General features: G+C 44.5%; 3 protein-coding genes across 3 annotated transcripts; 1 reads left to right on the top strand and 2 right to left on the bottom strand.

Annotated features, from left to right (window-relative positions):
• Positions 1–35: 35 nt before the first annotated feature.
• LOC108141881 (exportin-1) lies at positions 36–5,385 on the top strand. Its single transcript, XM_017265490.2, has 7 exons — positions 36–126; positions 458–2,227; positions 2,367–2,737; positions 2,811–3,290; positions 3,414–3,746; positions 3,837–4,202; positions 4,272–5,385. The coding sequence occupies exons 2-7, from the start codon at positions 736–738 to the stop codon at positions 4,419–4,421; spliced, it is 3,192 nt and encodes a 1,063-aa protein (XP_017120979.1). The 5' UTR covers positions 36–126; positions 458–735; the 3' UTR covers positions 4,422–5,385.
• A 152-nt stretch (positions 5,386–5,537) lies between these two features.
• LOC108141882 (alpha-N-acetylglucosaminidase) lies at positions 5,538–8,747 on the bottom strand. Its single transcript, XM_017265491.2, has 2 exons — positions 8,386–8,747; positions 5,538–7,764 (listed from the first exon to the last, which is right to left on the bottom strand). Exons 1-2 carry the CDS (start codon positions 8,647–8,649, stop codon positions 5,686–5,688), a joined length of 2,343 nt encoding a protein of 780 aa, XP_017120980.1. The 5' UTR covers positions 8,650–8,747; the 3' UTR covers positions 5,538–5,685.
• Positions 8,748–9,550: 803 nt separating this feature from the next.
• On the bottom strand, positions 9,551–12,675 carry LOC108141807. The gene is made up of 2 exons (XM_017265372.2): positions 12,372–12,675; positions 9,551–12,305 (listed from the first exon to the last, which is right to left on the bottom strand). The coding sequence occupies exon 2, from the start codon at positions 12,294–12,296 to the stop codon at positions 10,968–10,970; it is 1,329 nt and encodes a 442-aa protein (XP_017120861.1). The 5' UTR covers positions 12,297–12,305; positions 12,372–12,675; the 3' UTR covers positions 9,551–10,967.
• Positions 12,676–12,924: the final 249 nt, after the last annotated feature.

Consider the following 12,924-nt stretch of genomic DNA (forward strand, 5'->3'; position numbering starts at 1 on the left):
CTGGAGACATATGTTTTCACCAATCCATCGACACCTCAATACGGCCACACTGTTCACACAAATTGCATTTCGCATTGTCCGTCGTCGTCGTTTTCACACGCTGCTCTTTTCTGGAATCGGAAAAAGGTAAGCTGGATATGTGGATAGCATAGATATGTTTGCCAAGTACGTGAAGCGACATCATTGGGGCGTGCAAAAAGTCCAAAAAGTTGAGAAATGCCGCCGCAGTGGCTCGCTCGCATTTGCGGCGGCGATGCGTTCGCCAGTGTGTCTGTGTGCGTGCGTGTGGTGTGCCGAGCACCTTTGCATGTGTGAGTGTGCGAAAAAGTGTAAGCGCGCGCAGGCAGTAAGCGTGCGCTTGTAGTTGTGTGTTCCAAAAAATAAGAAATAAGAAAATAAAAAAGAAATATGGTTGCCTGTCGTCAGTACGCAATATAACCAACGTTTATTTTCGCAGCTCCAGGTCCAGTCCAGTCCGGCACCAGATCCAGATCCCGAGATCGAGATCCAGATCGAGAGTCGTCGCCTTCTCCTTCTCCACTCACCGTCATCACAGCGAAAAAGAAGAAGAGGCAGCCGCACATTTCCCACTCACTTCAAAAATTATAGAAGAGAAAAGAAATCTCGTGAAATCTCAGCTCATCCGGCGGAGGAGGAAGCGAAGAAGCTATCAAAATTAACGCGGACACAGCTGCCGAGCGACGCAGACGCGAACGCCGCTTCTACTACAAAGCGATGGCGGCAATGTTGACATCGGATGAGGCGAGCAAGTTGCTCGACTTCTCCCAAAAGCTGGACATCAATCTGCTGGACAAGATCGTCGAGGTGGTGTACACAGCGCAGGGTGAACAGTTGCGACTCGCCCAGAGCATACTGACTACGCTAAAGGAACATCCGGAGGCATGGACGCGAGTGGACAGCATTTTGGAGTACTCACAGAACCAGCGGACCAAGTTCTATGCCCTGCAGATCCTCGAGGAGGTGATCAAGACACGCTGGAAGGTCCTGCCGCGCAACCAGTGCGAGGGCATCAAGAAGTACGTGGTCAGTCTGATCATTAAGACCTCGTCCGATCCCAATATCATGGAGCAGAATAAGGTGTATCTGAATAAGTTGAATATGATTCTGGTGCATATCCTGAAGCGCGAATGGCCGCGCAACTGGGAGACCTTCATCAGTGACATTGTCGGTGCGTCCAAGACGAACGAGAGCCTGTGCATGAACAACATGGTCATTCTGAAGAACCTCAGCGAGGAGGTGTTCGACTTCTCACAGGGCCAAATCACGCAGACGAAGGCCAAGCATCTGAAGGACACCATGTGCTCGGAGTTCTCGCAGATCTTCACGCTCTGCTCCTTTGTGCTGGAGAACTCGATGAATGCCGCCCTGATCCACGTCACCCTGGAGACTCTGCTGCGGTTCCTCAACTGGATACCGCTGGGCTACATCTTCGAAACGCCGCAGATCGAGACGCTGATATTCAAGTTCCTCAGCGTGCCCATGTTCCGGAATGTGACCCTGAAGTGCCTGTCCGAGATCGCCGGTCTGTCGGCGACCAACTACGATGAGAATTTCGCGACGCTCTTCAAGGACACGATGGTGCAGCTGGATCAGATTGTTGGCCAGAACATGAACATGAACCATGTGTTCAAGCACGGCACCGATACGGAGCAGGAGCTGGTCCTCAACCTGGCCATGTTCCTGTGCACCTTTCTCAAGGAGCACGGCAAACTGGTCGAGGATGCCAAGTATGTGGACTACCTGAACCAGGCGCTCATGTATCTGGTGATGATCAGCGAGGTGGAGGACGTGGAGGTGTTCAAGATCTGCTTGGAATACTGGAACAGCCTGGTGGAGGACCTGTACAACTCGGAGTTCTTCCACCCCACCCTGGAGTCCTCGAAGAGGCAGCAGGTCTATCCCCGGCGACGCTTCTACGCACCCATCTTGTCCAAAGTGAGATTCATCATGATCTCGCGGATGGCCAAGCCGGAGGAGGTGCTGGTGGTGGAGAACGAGAACGGGGAGGTGGTGCGCGAGTTCATGAAGGACACCAACTCGATCAACCTGTACAAGAACATGCGCGAAACGCTGGTCTTTCTCACCCATTTGGACTCTGTGGACACGGACCGCATCATGACGCTAAAGCTGCTTAATCAGGTGAACGGATCCGAATTCTCGTGGAAGAATCTGAACACGCTGTGCTGGGCCATTGGTTCCATTTCTGGTGAGCCATTTTTTGGGTTTTCTTAACCCAAAACATTACTTGGTTTTAACGTAATTTAAAAAGTCAGTTGTTATTTTTGTTTTCTCAACCGAAGTCTATCCCTTAAATTGCTAATATATCAATTGAACTATTTGTTTAGGTGCTTTTTGTGAGGAGGACGAGAAACGGTTCCTGGTCACCGTTATCAAGGATCTACTAGGCCTGTGCGAACAGAAAAAGGGGAAGGACAACAAGGCCATCATTGCCTCGAACATCATGTATGTTGTGGGTCAGTATCCGCGCTTCCTGCGCGCCCACTGGAAATTCCTCAAGACGGTGGTAAACAAACTCTTCGAATTTATGCACGAGACGCACGATGGCGTACAGGATATGGCATGCGACACGTTCATCAAGATTGCCATCAAGTGCCGCCGCTACTTTGTCTTCATCCAGCCGAATGAGGCCTGCACCTTTATTGACGAGATTCTCACCACAATGAGCGGCATAATTTGTGATCTGCAGCCACAGCAGGTATTGTATATTGAACTAAAAGTTATATTTTGTAATTTTAAAAAACAACGAATTTCGTTTATAATTTGAATAGGTTCACACTTTTTATGAAGCTGTTGGCTACATGATCTCCGCCCAGGTGGATCAGGTGCAGCAGGACGTGCTCATCGAGCGGTACATGCATCTGCCCAACCAGGTGTGGGATGACATCATATCGCGCGCCTCGAAGAACGTCGACTTCCTGCAGAACATGACCGCTGTTAAGCAACTGGGCAGCATCCTGAAGACGAACGTGGCCGCCTGCAAAGCCCTCGGACACGCGTACGTCATTCAACTGGGTCGCATATATCTGGACATGTTGAATGTGTACAAGATCACCTCGGAGAACATCATCCAGGCCATTGAGGTGAACGGCGTCAATGTGAACAATCAGCCCCTGATCAAGACCATGCATGTGGTGAAGAAGGAGACGCTCAACTTGATATCCGAGTGGGTATCTCGCTCCAACGACAATCAGTTGGTGATGGACAACTTCATACCGCCTTTGCTGGACGCTATTTTATTAGATTATCAGGTAAGGTCTCTAAAGTAACTATCGAAATCCATAAAGGACTTATCCTTGTTTTTAATTCGATTGTTACTTGCAAACTGGAATTGAATTGATAACTGAGATAAATCTTTTTCATTTTCGTTTTAGCGCTGCAAAGTTCCGTCGGCACGCGAGCCAAAGGTTTTAAGTGCGATGGCTATCATTGTGCATAAATTGCGCCAGCATATCACAAATGAAGTACCAAAAATATTCGACGCCGTCTTCGAGTGCACGCTGGACATGATCAACAAGAACTTCGAGGACTTCCCCCAACACCGGCTTAGCTTCTACGAGCTGCTGCAGGCGGTCAATGCGCACTGTTTCAAAGCGTTCCTCAATATACCGCCGGCTCAGTTTAAGCTTGTCTTTGACTCGGTGGTGTGGGCCTTCAAGCACACAATGCGCAATGTGGCCGACATGGGATTGAATATCCTATTTAAGGTAAATAACAACAAATTTCAAGTTTAACTTTTCAAAGCAAACAATCGCATTAACTAATGATATTCATGTGATCTCACGTCTCCATTGCAGATGCTACAAAATCTTGACCAGCATCCGGGTGCGGCGCAGAGCTTCTACCAGACCTACTTCACGGATATTCTGATGCAGATCTTCTCGGTGGTCACCGACACATCCCACACGGCCGGGCTGCCCAATCATGCCATCATTCTGGCATACATGTTCTCACTGGTGGAGAACAGAAAGATCACGGTGGACCTGGGGCCGATACCAGATAATATGATATTCATACAGGAGTATGTTGCGTCCCTGCTGAAATCGGCATTCAATCATCTGTCCGATAACCAGATCAAAGTCTTTGTCACTGGCCTGTTCAATTTAGACGAGAATGTGCCGGCATTTAAGGAGCATTTGAGAGATTTTCTTATACAGATTCGGGTGAGTACATGGAGAATTTATAAAGAGGCAATACTGATGATCGATTTATACAACAATTTTTATTCACAGGAGGCCACTGGCGAGGACGATTCTGATCTGTATTTGGAGGAGCGTGAAGCGGCTTTGGCCGAAGAGCAGTCCAACAAACATCAGATGCAGCGTAATATTCCAGGCATGTTGAATCCGCACGAGTTGCCCGAGGATATGCAGGACGAATAGATGTCGACGTCGATGTCCCAGAGCTAGAATGTTTTAGTTGATGCTTGAGAATGATGATATGATGATGATGATGAGGATGATGATGAGGATGAGGATGTTGATGTATGAGTGTTTCTCGAGCGAGAAAGAGTATAAATGTTTGTTTGATTGAATGCATAAAAGTACGTTATATATATAAATACACACCCACACACGACCCTACACAAACACACACACACATATGCATACACATAAACCTTACAGATATAGTTGCGTTAAATGGTGAATGAGTAAATGGTTATTCGTGCGCAATTACATACATTAATATGATTAACATATTTTTGCGCATTGTCCTCGACATACCAGCATAAATAAGAACACCAGCCAGTTCCAGCCCTTTATCCACATTATGTAGTTGTAAAACGTCATACTAAAGGAAGCCGATACGAAAGATGCAAACTTTATCGTACTAATATTAAAAAAAAAAAAGTGTTTGTTTGGAATTTTTTAAATGAGTAACTGTAGAAATATCGAGTATGAATGAATATTTGAGCACACACACACACACACCTCTCAGAGAACCCCCACACACAAACATGAGCAAAGTAAACAACAATAAGATGAAAGGAAACCTAAAATAAAAATTAAATTGTAGTGACTTAAACAGATCAGGAGCAGCAGAAGTAACAAAATTATATGCAATCGTTTTGCATAAATCTAGCATTAACACGATGATGGAGACGAGGAAACACAATAAGGAGATGATCAAGAAAACACGGCATCATAACGAGAATAGAGTTCATGCAATGTGTGAAAAAAAAATAGAACTAAAACGCAAATACCCAAAACACAAATACATCAAGAAAAAACAAAAATAACCATAGTAATGCGTATTAATGATCATGTTTAAATTTTTACATAATTAGTTTGTACATTAATTTAAATAAAAATCAATTAAAACTACATTGATGTATGATGAAAAGCCCATATTCAAGTTTCAATTATCTGCGCTTATTGGGTTTACTAATTCATTAGGAAAATGTTTTCTGTTATTCAAAATTCACTTAATTTCACCACTTAATGAAACGCCACTTTTTTGTAGTAGTAAATTATAATCAATGAAAATCCAAATCAATCTCAAGAGGAATTAAGAAAATTTATTGAAGTTTTGGTCAGATTAAACTAGAAGATATATTTATTTTGGTTATTTAAAGTCGAGCTTACAGATTTTTAAATGAAATATCTGATTTTGCAGTCACACGGGTGATTAAAATAAATATACTAATTATTTAGGTCCCAATTTCAGTGGCACTGACAGTCGATTATTGTGTAGAAATTGCGAGTCCTTTGAGTAGCCTTTCCAGGTCTCGAAAATGTTTTGTGAAATGAACCAGGTATTGCCAACTGGCTCCAAAGGATAAATGTCGGTGTTGTTGCCAAAAGGCAGCTCAATTCGATGCGAGACTTTCAGCTTGAAGGCGGTGCCATTGAAGGGTCGCTGGGAGCGCAAAGCCACATTCACATCCTCCAGGAAGAGACTCCAGCGCGGCATGTAGTAGTTCCTCACCAATCCCGACCACTGTTTGCAGGCGTAATCAAGAATCTGACCCTCAGGTCCCCAGGCGGTGATTTGATTCCGGGCATTGAATTCAAAGTTGTCCTGATCCTCGGCATTGGGTGCCGCCCGTTTGGCCTGCTCCAGCCAGTTGCCCAGCAAAAAGTTCCGGCCGCTGGCCAAGATCTGCTCCATGTCTTCAAACAGCTGCAGCAGCTTGGCACTGAGGTATTCGAATCGCGGCACCTGTCGCTTTCTGTAGGCCGACCTTAGGTTGACATACAACTGATCGGCGCTGATCTGCAGGAATTGCCTGGTTATGTCCACCAAATCGTGCTCATACAACTCGTATCTATCGTCCTCCAGCGGAATGATGGCTTTGGAGGAGAGCAGCAGTTGCCAGGCGTCCAGCACTTCGCTGGCGTTGTACCAAGTGAAGGGTTCCTGGGTGAACGATGGTCTTCGCGTCACCACATACTGACCACGCATTTTCTGCTGGCCACCAAAGGAGTAGACACTATTCTTGAGCAGCAGCCAAGCCTGCTCCAGTCGCTCATCTTTTACGCCATAACGTGTGAGTGAGAAATTCCTGAACCAGCTATCCAAATCCATGGGTGAATCACTCCAACCGCGCTCCAAGGTCAACGAATACATCACATAGTTCTGGCCAATACCCTCGGGAGTGATGCCCGTGCCAACCACACTGCTGTTGGCCATTCGACGCGCTGCCCCAATTCCGGCATTTATCAGCTGGGCGGATCCGAACATCCCAAGGGTGCCACCGAAATTGTGGAGCATGCACCAAACAAATGGCTGACCAAAGTACGACCTGGTCAATTCGTATTGGGGGAACTGTTCGCTCTGGAGGTCGAGCACCAGTATCCGACCGCGTGGTACGGCCGTAAGAAAAGCCTCCGCCATGTCTGTGGTCCAAAAGGGATTCTTAACGAACATCCATCCCTGCAGCAGCCAAATGGCTTGCTTGTCAACAGCTCTCATGGACTCGAATATCGCCGCCGCCGTGGATCGCATGTAATCCGGTTTTGCCACCGGTGGCTCTAGCTCATTGAAGGGATCACAGAAGAAGATGTGATTCGAGCCATATATTGAGACCACACGACTGAGGAAACTCTCGGCTATCTGGTTGAAAAGTGGCTCCGTGGGCTCCACAAAGAAACCGCAGCAAAAGCGATCGGGGAAATGATTCCATCGCTGCACCTCCATGAACGTTGAGTTCGGATGAAGACGCTTCAAGGCACGTGGCACATGACCAGCAAAGGCGGGCAGGGCCACACTCATGCCCAGATTACGCTGGGCAGCGAGTATCTCCTGCTGCAGGAGCACTTGCAGTCGTTGCCACTCCGGTTTCAGGGGTCCTGCCCATCCGCGGATATTGCCCATGCGTTGCCAGGCCTGAAATGCGGGTCCGGCCAAATGGGCATCGATCTCTGCCCGGGTGAGCCCCATTTCCGTGTACACCTCTGTCCAGATGGCCTCCTGAACTGGGGCAATGGTCAGGCTGATGCCCATCAGGGCCATCCAATCCAGATGCCGCCGCCACTGCTCGAAGCCCCACCACGCAAAGCTGTAGCTCCAGGTGCACACGTTCTGGTGATATATGATCGGGCTCGCCGACGTCGACTCGATGGTCACATTGGGCAGCTCCAGGTTGGTGGGCAGTTCGATGCGCATCTTGAACCAATCCACGTCCTTGTTTAGGACGTACTTTAGGTAGTGATGGAATGCTTTGCAAACGGACACGCCATCCCATCCGGCGAGCAGAATCCGACCATCCTTTAGCTTGCTAATCTGCGAGATATAGTGGGTTAGTCGAAAAATAACTAATACGTTAGTTTAAAAAAAAATGTTGTTAAATGGAAAAAAATTTATACATTTAAAAAATAAAACAACTCTATTTTTTTATGGTTTGTATTTAATAATTTTTTAACAGGGCACTACAATATTAAAAAAAAATTTAATATAAATAATTTTTGTTTAAAATTCTGTGTTCAAATATAGAATATAATTGCTTAACAAATATTCTAATTTATTGGTCATTAAACCACAAACCTTTTTCGTTTTTAAATGTATAGTCCTTTTTTTTTTTTGATAAAGAGCTTTCGAGAAAAATGTATAATGTACAATTTATACTGGTATTTGATCGGTATTCTGGTAATCTATGGTCTAATATATGCCAAAATAAGCCGATGTTTCTTGTTTTCAATTTTATTCATCGTGACTTCCAGTCGCAAAATATATGGTAATTGGTTTAAAAATTGTGAATTTAAAATGAAAAAGAAATGTTCTCGGTAAGCAATGGGTTGAAAATGATAGGAACTTGAAAAAAAGATATTTCTAACCTGCCAAAAAATTATTTTTCAAATGTCCACTGGCAAATATTATATAATATAAAAGAGCAATTTTACGTACCTTAAAGCTGCGTAACGCCATTAGCTTATTGACCTGCACCTGAAACATTTGAGAAGAACGTCCGCCGATCACTCTAGTGATTACCGCCAGGGCAGCGGCCTCCTGGATCTTCGGAGGAGTACTTGGCGCCAGGTGGGCAGCCAATTGTTGTCCCATTCCAGGACCAGGAACCCCATTCAAATCCAGTTCCGATGCGTTCCCGCGTCCCAGACAAAGAACCGCCAGCAAGGCCAAGACCAAGATCAGATTGCACTTCAGATGCATTTTTGCCGTCCGCCACTTCCATCTGTCAATGTCAACTTGGACTAAGTGAGTGGCTGGCTGGCTGGCTGACTGACAGCTCCCCCTCTCCCAATTGAAACTCTCTCGAAGAATGCGGGATCAGCGGAAAGAGCGCTAAGTGAACGCGATGAGCGGACAATGGAAGAGAAGAGCAGCTGGATTCGATCACTTTCTTCTTATCGCCAGATTGGACAATGACGCACTCAAGATTAACATCGCAACGGATTTGATACACTTACTCAAAGTTTTATAGCATTGTTAGATAGTGTGTAAACATGGTGATAAAATAATTTTGAAAATTACAGGAATTTACAGATAGCCCTAATTTAGAATAATTAATATTTAAATAAACTTATTTAAACTAAATTATAAATTGCTAAACCAATTTGTACAAATTTAGGTACGCTTGGCGACCTTAGTCAGAAAGCTAATTTATTAATAATTAGTTACTTTTAGTTAAGTAGCCAGTTAAAGATTGTTCTCTTGGCAAATAAATATAATAAATAAATAAGGAATGGCATTAAAAAATATTTCAATATTTCTTATGCAATTTGAAAAAATGTGTATTCTCCTAAAAGTATACAAATGAAAAAACATACATATTATTAAAATCGGATTTAACTAAAGTTTAGGGGACTTTTCAAATATTTTAACACTACTTTTGGCGATTTTTATTGTCTTGAAGCGAGGGTATTCGAGAATCGTCTTTCGAAGCTATCCTTTATATCTTTTGTCTATGTGCTATTCAACTGTCTTCTCTTAATTTAGGGGGAGTAACGGTAAAGCCTAATTTGGTCTGGCAGCTCCGCAGTAATTCTGGCCCAAAACTAAAACATAATTCTATATTTACATATGTGTGTTGTTCAGTTATTAAAAGATGTAATTACAAGGTCATTTGAGCTTTATTGCACATATTTTGTCTTAGACACTAACAATAATAAGGTTTTGCCGCCGACTAAGCCGCGATCGTATGTATGTAAATTTAAGCAACTGCAAAAACCTTTAATTCATCACACATGTTTAAAATGATGAATGCTCCATGTGACAATCAGTGTATACATATAAGTCCTAACAAATTGAATAACAATTTAGCGATATATATAAAAATTATAAACTCACAGCGGACAATGCAACGCGATGTTTTCTACCATGGTTTTCATTTTTTTATCTTTGGCAACAAAATACAATTTCAAAGCCTTGGCCAACAACAAACGTACATCGGTACGTCGGTGATGTATATATTGGTGCTTAGGAGTTACGCTTTAATAACTATCATATACAATTTAAACGTTAAAAGCCTTTCGTGTTGCTCGCTACTATAATATAATTATACACAAAATCAAAAATGACTATATCTAAACAGCCGCTGGCAAATACACAAATCATCTAATCACTAGGTTATTCTATTTCACTATCCTTAAATACAAGTTAAGTACGTATGCAATTCATGTCTATGTGTTTTTGGCTGTGAGAGTTTACTTAACTGACTACTAAAACAACCTGGTTATAATATTGTTATTCGTTTGGCCCACGGGGAAGCAAACAAATCTATGGACAAATCACTCTTCAATTTCCACTTTACCACAATCAAATCTCAATCCTTGTGACTGCAGTAAATTCGTTGTACACCACTTTTTCTTCACCTCTCTAATTTTTCAAAATTCCACAATGCGAGAACCTAGTTAAAATGTGTGCTTTTTAAAATCAGAACTACCAGCTTCACGTAAAGTTTTCTGCGGAACTTCTTTGGCAAAGTTAGTTAACTCAAAAAATTTAAAGGTTATATGACTTATAGTTCTTTGGTGTCAAATATTTTTTCAATAAATTCCATTTATGGCAACTTATTTTTTTTCTTTTTTTCTTCTCAAGAAAATAAGTTTTGATTTGGTTCGAGTTTAGCATTCTCATCTTCACAGCATTTAGCATATTTGGTCAACATTATGCAATTTAAGCCGAACGAAGGTAATATCAGAACCTGTCTGACTTTAATTGAGTTTTTTTCTATATAAGGATTCGCTTTCGGCATTAAAAGTCCTTAAGTGTTTCGGCTATTCACCTACACCTCTCAAAATTTCTTTCTTTCGTTTCATTTTCTTAAAACTCTCATTGCATGTTAAGTCTGAAAAATAGCTAATTCTTGATTTTAAGGACCTATTATACCTCATTACATCAAAGAATACACTTCCTTATGCTTTCTGGTTTCAATGCCTTCTCAAATCGTAAGCCCGTCTCTGTTCCTTTCCGTTTTCCTTAAATTCGTTGTGCACGCGGCTTATAATAATCCTATTTTCACCTTCATTTCACTCACTTATGGAGTAGGCTTTCCGAATGCATTTGCTGTGCCTGGTGATCCTGAGCTCCTCGGCATCGTGCGACGAATGCTGGCGATGAGTTACTGGTTCCAGCAGCTCTGTCGAGGACTTGTTCAAAGCATAGGTCCGAATGAAATCAATTGTGGAATAGCCCTGCGTCCCGGAGCATTCCGTGGTCTTGTTTGCTGTGGCCTCCACCGCCTCAGCGGCGACACTATTCAGGCTTTGGGTTTGAACGGGCTGAGGGGGAACGTCCAGCATGGTACCTGCCTCCGGAGTCACTGGAGCCGTCACGGGTACTGCTGTAGTCAGCGATAATCCGCTGCCGAAACCATTGATCGTTTTGGGTGAGCCCGTCGCACCCACCGGACTTCGTGGCTGATCTAGGTCTAGCACTATGTAGTTTACCCCACTACTGCCCGCCAAGCTGGTGGGCGTGGCCGGCTCCTGGCTGACTACTGGTTCCCTTGGCAGCAGCGGCAACTCCAAGCGATTAACATTTTCATAGCACCGCTCATTGCTCAAATCGAAGATCAAGGCCTCCACATTGGCGTACATGTGCACTGCATCGTTGGGACTTAAAACAGGAGTCGGAGCTGGGGCAGCTTCCAATGGCGGCAGGTCCAAGGTACGCCTTCGCATGCTCAATCTATTGCCAGATGGCGGGGTGGCCAACTGATCCGTGGCATTGCCTTCCAGGCAGCACTCCTGCAGAGCTCGCAAGGGCTGATCCAAATAGGCACTGGGTATCAGGACTGGTGATTGCAAATTGGGCGGAGAGTCATCCACATGCGTGTCGTTGGGCTGCAGCGAATGCATTGCACTACCGCCGGAGGGCTCGCTCTGAAGACTTCCCAGTTGGCGGCTCATAAGAGGAGCCGGTTCCAAATAATTATTGCCCTCCGTTCTGCCACCCATATTTGCGGACACCGAATGGGCGGAGTTCACCCGCTCGCGTTCGCCCTGCGCAAAGGCGTCCGTATTGACCGCATTGATGTAGCGCTGAAACATCGGATACAGCTGCTCGGCGTTGTGCACTCGGAACGTGTAGATACCCGGTCCGGACATGCACCTGCGTCCCGCCTCGAAGGAGAAGAGATCCGCATTGAGCCCATAGCGACGGAGGTGCTGCAGTGCCCACACAATGGGCTCGCAGTCGGGCGTCTGGAAGATCAGCTCACGAGGCGTCAGCTCCAGATAGCCACTGCGAATGATGGGCGTGCCCGGCGTGGGCTGTAGGTGAGCCACTCGCACTCGGAACACATTCTCATGGCCGCGCAGCTCGTTCAGCTTGCTGGTGCTGGTGATACAGCCCATGGTACCAAACTAAAGGGCAAAAAAGTATGTATTTAAGGGTATTCCGATTTAGTTATGTACGATGGTTATGCATACCTGGACGGCCAGATCTGGCTGGCTCTTATCGCAGCGGGCATGGAAGAATTCGCAGACCGATAAGAGCACCACCCACCACCTCCTCTGCCTTGAATCCACCACCCACTACAGGGTCTGTGAGGCACTGTGCCGTCCGTGCGCCAGATGACGAATACTGGGTGTTTCCTGGCTATATCCTCCTGGCCAACTAGTGCTCCTCAGGTCATATGCTGATTGTTGTTATTTCGCCAGGGAAATTCCGTTTGTGTGGTATAAAAATTCTTCTACGACTTTGCAGAACGCAATTGTGAGAAGCGAGAATGGAAGAGATTGCCAACTTGTTTTTGCAAAAAAGGGTCGCAAAAAACCGTTTTAAAATAAAAAAAAAATAAAAAATAGTCGTGAAAACTGTACACAATAAAAAATTAGTTTTTACGAATTTAAGAAAAGCACTAAGTGTTTTCTTTTAAATCATGTTTATTAAACTTGGGGAAAGTGGGTTTTAAATTTTAGTTATGTATGTGATTCGACATAGTTGTAAAATTTGAAACGCTTCGGCGATATCAAATGAAAT

This window comes from Drosophila elegans, unplaced genomic scaffold (genome assembly GCF_018152505.1).
Source record: "Drosophila elegans isolate 14027-0461.03 unplaced genomic scaffold, ASM1815250v1 contig_814, whole genome shotgun sequence".
Taxonomy (NCBI): domain Eukaryota; kingdom Metazoa; phylum Arthropoda; class Insecta; order Diptera; family Drosophilidae; genus Drosophila; species Drosophila elegans.